At 37.5% G+C, this 9,060-nt stretch overlaps 1 protein-coding gene across 4 annotated transcripts in view; it reads right to left on the bottom strand.

Annotated features, from left to right (window-relative positions):
- Positions 1 to 703: 703 nt before the first annotated feature.
- Positions 704 to 9,060, bottom strand: part of Nup35 (nucleoporin 35) — a 34,061-nt gene continuing 25,704 nt past the window's right edge. For 3 of the 4 annotated variants that reach the window (XM_059260795.1, XM_059260796.1, XM_059260794.1), the window contains 5 exons: positions 7,361 to 7,502; positions 4,639 to 4,708; positions 3,774 to 3,902; positions 2,497 to 2,661; positions 704 to 1,301 (listed from right to left, as the gene is read on the bottom strand). In XM_059260795.1, coding sequence (XP_059116778.1) covers positions 1,224 to 1,301; positions 2,497 to 2,661; positions 3,774 to 3,902; positions 4,639 to 4,708; positions 7,361 to 7,502 — 584 coding nt within the window. In that variant the 3' untranslated portion in view covers positions 704 to 1,223. The remainder of the gene's footprint in view (positions 1,302 to 2,496; positions 2,662 to 3,773; positions 3,903 to 4,638; positions 4,709 to 7,360; positions 7,503 to 9,060) is intronic. The other variant, XR_009378819.1, reaches the window with a different exon arrangement.

The following is a 9,060-nucleotide window of genomic DNA, read 5'->3' as shown; positions in this document are numbered from 1 at the left end:
TGCAGGAGAGGATCAGCAATACAACATTTAACTAAAGAATTCAAAGGATGGTCCAAAGGCTTGTACCTGTGTCCAATGATCAAGGTAAGCACCACTGAAAGTGTGACAACTAGAACTCAACACCTCTTTGTAGAAAGTATACCTATTGCTATGAAAAAGAGGAAAGCAGAATGTGATTAACTCTCTCTAGACCTAACGGCTAAGATGTGGACAAACTGAGGTCCAAGATCAACAACACCAGCGGCAACTGATCAAATACTGGCACTGGACCAGGAAAGCAGCTCACACTCACACTGCTGCTTTACCAAGGCCCGATGTGTGGGGTGGTGAGGAGAACTGTTTAACTCTAGTCAATAAGACACTATTAGTACCGTGGCAACCTCATTAAGACCATGTTTTGAATAAGCACAAGAATAAACAGTTAATTTGGGGAAAAATACAGAATTTTTAAATGGCCTGTATTTTGCATATTAACAAACTTAACTCTATAGAAATGTTTTTTTTTTTTGATATAGCCAAGTATTTGGATTAAAAATAACTCAAATCTGAGAAGTGCTTCAAACAAAAGGAAAGAGAAATCAAGTAGGAAAAAACATAATGGTGATAAAATCTAGACTCTAGGTATAAGTTAATAAAATGTTTTCTATTATTTCAGTGAACCCTTAAAACTTTTTATGCCAATAAATCAACCTTCAAACAAATATTCAGCACATAAAAACTGACAAAGTTTATTAAGAAACATTAGTAGTCGGTAGTTTTTAAAAAGAACATAGAAGATGACAATCCACAAGACACATACAAAAAAAAAATCAAGATATTAAATACCATCTAAAATTAAAGACCATAATTCAAATCGCTAATTGTAATCACTGTGTATGGTGAAGTAGTGGTTGCTCTCCATGAAATTCATCCATCTCCTCAGGAAAGCTAACGAGACTCACTTCAAACTCCATCATTTCCTTTCCTGCAGTCAACGCTGTCCAGGCGCCAAGCATGCACTGTATCACAGAAAGCACAAGATGCTATCGAACAATCTTTTCCTCAGATGTATTTCAGCCATCTTTTAAAGTGCAAGCTACAAACGGGCTCTTTCCTAAACAAAGGCTGTAAAAGACAGACATGGCTGAGGCAGCTCTCCAGCCCTGCCGTAGACGGTTATAGAACTAACCCAAGGAAGCGGCAGTCCTCCGCAAAGGGGCCCAGTCCAGCTCGTACTGGATGGACTACCAGCCGAACATGTACTCCATCGCTCTGGACACAAGACTTTCATCTTTTTTTGGTGTTTGTCTGTCAGAAATAACCTATTAAAACACACACCACAACAAAGAAGAGAGAAAAAAAAATGTGTTAGGTTACTGTTTCTTTAGTCAATTCCACAGTTAATGTCTAATTTAAAATAGAAACAACAAAATGAACTTAAGAGCACTGAACTATATATAAGTTTGACACAAAAATATGGATTTCTAATATTAACATTTCCAATTAAAAAACTAAGAAAAATCAAACCCTACAAGAAATGAGGAATTTAAAATACAGATTTAAAAAGATAACAACAAAAACTTCCAATTCTGTAATGATCTCCAAATATCAGGAGATCACAACACAAAATTGGACTGCCCACCTGACTAGCGCACACGCTCATGTGCAGGTATCAGGACCTGTGCCAGAACTCAGGACTCTTGGTTAACTGGTAGGGACAATTAGCCACCAAGCAAGCACCATAATCCTTCTACCATTCTTCAGAGAGTGTGATGAACTGCTCTACTTTTTTTAAATGACAGCTTTTTCATCTCTGATATTTAAAGCTGATCACCTCTTGATAACGACTACTATTACAAGGATTTTTTTGTCTTTGCTTTTGTTTATAACTTTTTATAATCAAATAAGCTTTAATATTTTCTCATGCCAGCATGTATAGTATTAATGTTCTGGTGGGTATACAACTGTAACTGAGGAAAAAAAAAAAAAACCTTTCAAGATATTTTAAGGAATGTTTTCTTCTGCTGTGCAGTACTGGAGATCAAACCGAACACTGAACACTGTGCACACGTTGCACGTTGGATACGTGCACTACCACTGAGCTATATCCCCAGCCCAAACAAACTGCTTCAATGTTCTAGACAACTTTCAAACTGGCAAAGGTTCTTACCTTTAAAATGGGAAATGTAGAAGTCTGAAGGTTTCACCAAGGAAAGCCATCAGGAAAAATTAACTGTAATCTCTCTCCTCTCTCTCTCTCTCTCTCTCTCTCTCTCTCTCTCTCTCTCTCTCTCTCTCTCTCTCTCCATCAGGAAACATTAACTGTAATCTCTCTCTCTCTCTCTCTCTCTCTCTCTCTCTCTCTCTCTCTCTCTCTCTCTCTCTCTCTCTCTCTCCATCAGGAAACATTAACTGTAATCTCTCTCTCTCTCTCTCTCTCTCTCTCTCCCTCCCTCCCTCCCTCCCTCCCTCTCTCTTTCTCTCTCTCTCTCTCTGATATATTATTATACTAAATACCTGGTAGTCACTGGTGGAGGCCTTGTATGCTGTAGCAAGAGGCCTCATGGTAGAAACCCTGGGAGTGCTTCCGGGCTGTGTTGGAGTGCCTAAGGTCTTGATTGGTGGTGTAAAGGCTAGAGATGGAGATGACAAGGCTCCTCTGTCACTGTTTTCCATGACACTCTGGAGAAACAAAGAAACACAGGATACATCATCTAATACTATGTAGTATTTCACAGAAAACTTTACTAAAAAAAAAAAAAGGCTATTGGATTTGATCGTATAAAGTTTTCAAAAAAATTTAACTTTGAGAAGACAGTATGTTTCTTAGCTACAATTTGAGACCTAACTCTCAGCCACATCAAACAGCCTCAATCTAATTATAAAACCACAAGAACAAGAATCTCTGAGCAAAATGGATGTTTGGGGAAGAAACAGGGTTCCAGAGAAGGAGGTAAGAGAGAAGAATGGGGATTAACAGAATCAAAGTATATGATATACATGTAAGAAATCTTTTTTAGAAGCATCTCAGGGCAGACCCTATGGTAAGCCAGCAAGGAAAAAACAAAAGAAAAACTGTAACTATTTTACATGTAATTGTACAATTACTGTTGTGCCTTATGGAAGAAAGGACTCTCAGAGTCCTCTCAGTAGCCTCAGACTTTCAGTATCCTTTCCTATTCCGGTTTCCCTTAAGGAGTCTAAGACAGAAACACCATCTGCTTTGCTTGATTTCGGTGTGTACTGGCAACAAGCAACGTTTCTAGTATGTAACATTCAGGGAGAGGTTTGTATATACTTTCTTCAAGTATGTTCAAACTGACTTTTTAAGCCACATGAAAAGTTTAAATTTTACTCACTAATATTGAAAAAGTACATATAAAATAAGCTGTAAAGACTTTGACACAGAAATGAGTATCAGAAAGCCTTGGCTTTCGTTAGCATCTATGTGGAAACAGCATGAGTCATTACAGTTTACAGAACCTGATGCTGTTCTGAGCAAGATCAGAGTAGGTTAGTAGTCCAGAGTCTAAACTCCAGGCCTCACTTTAACAACTCTACACAAGTTACTTAGGCTCTCCAGATCTTTCTTTTTGAAAACTGGAGGGGTGAAGACAGATTAACGTCCTGTGATTACTTTTGGCCCACTGCAGAACCATGCTACCATAAATACCATTTTATAAACTAACAGAAAGAAGTATAGTGAGGCTCAGGAGCAAACACTAATGTCAATACTTATCTGTGCTCTTCATACAGACTAAGAAGTTCTTTTCTTTAAGTCACCCACAACTTACTTTATCTATACATGGCTTGACACCAATCATGATGGATTCTCCAAATATTCTCCCATCTTTGCTTAAGGCCTTCCGGGCTTGTAATTTAGACTGGTAACGAATATGCATCCAGTTGCCCGTGTTGGACATCTGCAAAGAACCAAGTTATTTCTTAAGATACGAAACCCATACCCGACATACAAACATGGGGACAAAACGGACTTTCATTTTATTATTTGGTACCCCGTAAAAGGCTGCATAATAGAATTCAGAAAGATCCTATGGAAACAGCTTCACTAATCCCGATCCAGATCTCAACTTTCTAACATAGAACATGTGGCAAATATTCCCTAAAAGTAAAAGTAACTCTCAGAAGAATTATCTCCTACAGAAAAGTTTTATTAGCAGCTATTATGAAATTCTAAAAGGCTATATTCATAAACATGACTTTGTGTAGAAGAACTGAAGTAACAGAAATGCAGTCTGGCTATGGCCTGCATATGGTACAAGCATCTCTGAAGGCCGCTGTCGGATAAAGAGCTCTTAGGAGACTCCAGCAGCTCTGGGCTCCCCCCTTCCTCTGTTCCCAATAAAGCTTAAGAGGAAAACATTAACGTAATATGAGACATATTATTAATCCTAGGAGGCTGTGAACTATTTAAGAAAGGGAGGGTGGACCCCGACATCTCACTCAACTCTTTATTCCTTCTCAGCAAACACTATGCAAGTTTGAGTCTTCTAGACTCCACAGTATGTGATCTTTAAAAATAAAAACTAAATTTAAATTTAGAAAAAAGACAAAATTCAGAAGTAGTGTTCTTCAATTTATAACTTTTTTCCATAATCAAAATCTTAATTGAAGAAAAAAATATTAAGTAAACCTTACCACATGCTTTAAGATATTCCCATATTGTGCAAACTGTAATAATATATAAGAAGCAGAAGCTTGTGGAAACCTGGGGGGAAAAATTGCCCAGACAAACTGTCAATTTCCATTATCAATACAAAAGCAAACTACCATACCATACTTCCTCTATAGTATATCAGTCACTCAAAGGCCATACCTTAAAATGACTTTTGACTCAGCTATTCTCCATTTTCAGAGCCCACCTCTGAAATCTTTGAAATTCCCACTCCCATAGCTTATTACCACAGCCCTTCATCAGTTAGCCAGATGCAGGTCTGCACATACACATAATGTATATTTTTATAAGCATTAGGTGTATTGTGACTAGAAAGGGAAATTTTTAACATTATAAAACTGTATCACTCTGCACTGTGCATCACCTTAAGATTTCTGGAATTTAGTGCTTAAAAATAAAACTCAGCATCAGTAACAAAGCTAAAAAATTTACTTAAAAGGATGACACTCAAAAATAAATCTAGCATCAATAACAATGATATTAATTACTTGAAAATGATTAAATTACTACAAAATTACTTGAAGGTGATATTCAAAATTTTAATAGCCATATCTTTAAGAGAATACTTTATTAAGTTTTACACAGTTTGAATATTTCGCAATAAGGTATGATTACTTTTGTAGTCCAAATAATGAAGTGATTTTGTCTGCAAATAGTAACAGCTATTACCAGTATAGAAAAATAGCTTTAAAAAAATTTAAACTACTAATATACATTAACCTGAAACTTCAATTAAACAGTTCAAGGGGGAAGGGGGGGGTCTCTCACACAGACAAAAAAAGTGAAATTAAACACATTAAAATCTATATAAGTAAATCAGGGGCCATGGCACATGCCTTTAATCCCAGCACTCAGGAAACAGAGGCAGAATGATCTCTGAGTTCTAGAGTCCAGAAAGCCAGGGATAGAGTGAGATCCTGTCTCAACCACCTCTCCAACAATGTGAATAAAACACTGAATTCAGAACTGAAAATTCATTTTTATTTATTTATAGATCTCTGGATATGAGATTTTTTTGTTCCAAAAAAGTAACAAATAAATAGGGTACAAAAAAAGTAACAAATAAATAGGGTACAAAACGGAAAAGGAAAATAATGATTGCATGTGAAGATGGCATTTGAGAAATAAGACATAGTTTGTAGACTCTAGGGTCACTTTCAGTAAAATCTAAAAGTCTCCCTATTCTTAAGGCGATCATCCAAGACAATGGATGTCTTGTTTATTTTTATTACTATGGCCCCACGTTGATGGAAGTTAAACAAGCAAAGGAACATATAATGTATCTCGGAAATACTTCCCTTAAATGATCAAAATAAAGTTTTATTCCTTAAAAAAAAAATGCTTCAGTAAACACATATAAAATAGTTAAAATATAAAAGTAGTAAGATACAGCATTGTAAAATCTTAAATATTTTTTAAAACACTAGAATTAATTCAAGTACTTTTTCAAAAAACAGACTTAAGAAATCGACATGCACACTCAGCACTGCTCCTACTTTATGAGAAAAAAAAAATAGAATATTTAAACACTGAAAAGTAGAATCAAGTAGCCAACTCAAATGCCAGGGGCATGGGGCTTTGCAAGGCTTCCAAAAAATGCAAAGGAATGTGGTTGCCCTGCTTCTCACTAAAGCAGTCAGTAACGTGCAAAATCCCTTCAAAGCAGTGGCCATCACACCTTTAAGAGAAAGGTCAGTTACAACTGGGAATAAAAACAGGATGTAAGACTTTCCACCATGCACTCTTATACACATTTTGAATTTTTAAATGTTAAAATGTTAAACGCATAAAACCCAATAAACATTTATTGTCCACTATTTATTCTTCCTTCAAGGAGGCCTATGTGTTATCCTTGTATGTTCTACTCCCAAAACAAACACAGTAAGGTCCAATATAAGTGAGGCAATCACACTTTGAGAAATAAACTACATGTGGTTTAGTGTAAAGACCAAACTGATATCAAAAGACCTCAGTTTCTGAAGTTCTTGCTATTTAACGAGTTGTGATTGGCTGAAGAAACCACTTTTCTGTCTACAGTCCATTTCCCTCATCTGTGTAAAGTAAAAGATTTACTGGTATCTCTAAGGTGCTTACATTATTATAGCAATAAAAATTGTTCTTCGCATCTAGGAGTGTCACCACATTTCTATTATTAAATACTGACTAGAGTGTGACACCTTGGTGACACAGAACATAAACGTATTTCAGCACTGCCAGTTCAAGCAGCTGAGAAGATTACTTAAGCACAGAAGGAGCCATTAGAAAATGTAGAATATCCAGGATACGGACAGTATGCACACTGCTGTCTGCCACTCAGTAGGAAACATGTCAGCAACAGAAAATAACTAAAAAGATGAGGTAAATGTTGCCAACGGTTCATAGTTGTAGAATCTAGTAGTAGGTGTACGTGTGTTTGCTGTCCAAGTCTTTCAAAGCTTCTGCACTGTTCAACAATATGACCAAATACTGGGTGGGGCTATGTTTTTTGGTTTTTGTTTGTTTGTTTTTCAAGACAGGGTTTTTCTGTGTAGCTTTGCGCCTTTCCTGGAACTCACTTTGGAGACCAGGGTGGCCTCGAACTCACAGAGATCCACCTGGCTCTGCCTCCCGAGTGCTAGGATTAAAGGCGTGTGCCACCACCGCCCGGCCCAGGGGCTATGTTTTTAAAAGGTCCATAATCCTTACCCAAACACAGTCACCCAAGTGTCATCGAGGTGATCTTCTGAAGTCAGAGAATCTCCTTGAGTATAAAAAGGATCCAATTGGGCAGGAGAGAGTGTTGTCTTTCGTGGTTGGCCAATATTTGCTGGACTAAACATGCTTTGTCCTATATTGGTAAGTTTAGGAAGTTAGTTACCAACATAAACACATGAGCTTATTTTAAAACAAAGATCTTTGTTCAAAGGGCAAAGTGTATTAAAAGTTGACCATTATATATAAATGATCTGAAACATGTAACTGTAGCCAATAGCCATTTCATACTGTCATGAGAGACAGTCATTAGTAACTGGGATAATTTATCATTTTGTCTTTGTCTTTCGATATATAGCCTAGGCTGGCTCCAAATTTGCAATCCTCCTGCATCAGCCTTCAGTGCTCAGATTACACGTACATGACATCACACATGATTCTGCATTTGGTTATTTTGAAATTAAGTACTAATGTCACATCATGAACATGGTAAACATTTGTATATTCCAACAGAAGATAATGGAAGCCCCCTCTGCTCCCCCACACCCAGTGCTGGGGATAAATCCAAGAGTGTCACACACACGTGAGTCAACTGCACTGTCACTGAGCTACACTCCAACCCTTGGTTGTTTAAGCCACATGATCCCCCTGCATCTGCTAGGATTGAAGAGGTATGTCACTAACCCTTTTTTTTTTTTCCTTTGGTTTTCTGAAACAGGGTTTCTCGGTTTAACATCTCTGGTGTCCTGGAACCAGGCTAGCCACAAGCTCACAGAGATCCGCCTGCCTCTGCCTCCCAAGTGCTGGGATTAAAGGCGTGCACCACCACTGCCCGGCTGCCACCAAACCTTCTATAAATTTATTTCATCTCAAACATCTTGTCAATTCAGACTACATTATTTCTGAGAAGTAGACACTAATTTTCTTTAATTTTTACAACAGAAGTGATTTATTTAATTCAGGAAATCTCTTCATATATATGGAACAACATTCTTGATGTTTCCGGCATAGCAACACAAGTCTTAAAAATATGAAACCAAGCACAAGCATCCCTAATGGAGCCTACATTCTAGAACAAAGACAAACAGATACATAATGTTAGAACCCATACTATCCTAGACAATAGCAACTAACAATTAGTCAAGAGAGGGGCTGTGAACACGGGAGGGCAGCATGAAAACAATGCAAAGCACATCAATGTCAAGTGTGGTAACCAGGTGGAAACAATGGCCAGTGCAGGGCCGGAGAAGGCTGGGGCTGGTGTTGAGTACAAGCAAGAAATCCACTACTTCCACACTGAGCAAGGAAGACTGAGACCAGCAGGCTCATAAGGAAGCCCTGATAAAAGGGGCTTTTGCTTATACCTCAGATGAAGCTGAAAAAAAATCAACGAAAAATTATGAGCAAGAGTGATTCTAATAAGGGGCTGGAGAGATGGCTCAGAGGTTAAGAGTACTGACTGCTCTTCCAGAGGTCCTGAGCTCAATTCCCAGCACCCACATGGTGGCTCACAACCATCTGTAATGAGATCTGGTGCCCTCTTCTGGCATAAAGGCAGACATGCAGACAGAGCACTCATACAGTCATTCAATCAATCAATCTTTTTTTAAAAAGTCTAAAAACAAAAAAGCAAATTAAAGTTATCAAATAAAAACACTAATGTAAATGAATTTCTAACCAAAAAAAAATATGGT

The sequence above is a fragment of the Peromyscus eremicus genome, chromosome 4 (genome assembly GCF_949786415.1).
Source record: "Peromyscus eremicus chromosome 4, PerEre_H2_v1, whole genome shotgun sequence".
In the NCBI taxonomy this organism is placed as follows: Eukaryota; Metazoa; Chordata; class Mammalia; order Rodentia; family Cricetidae; genus Peromyscus; species Peromyscus eremicus.
This window is presented reverse-complemented; position numbering and strand designations above follow the sequence as displayed.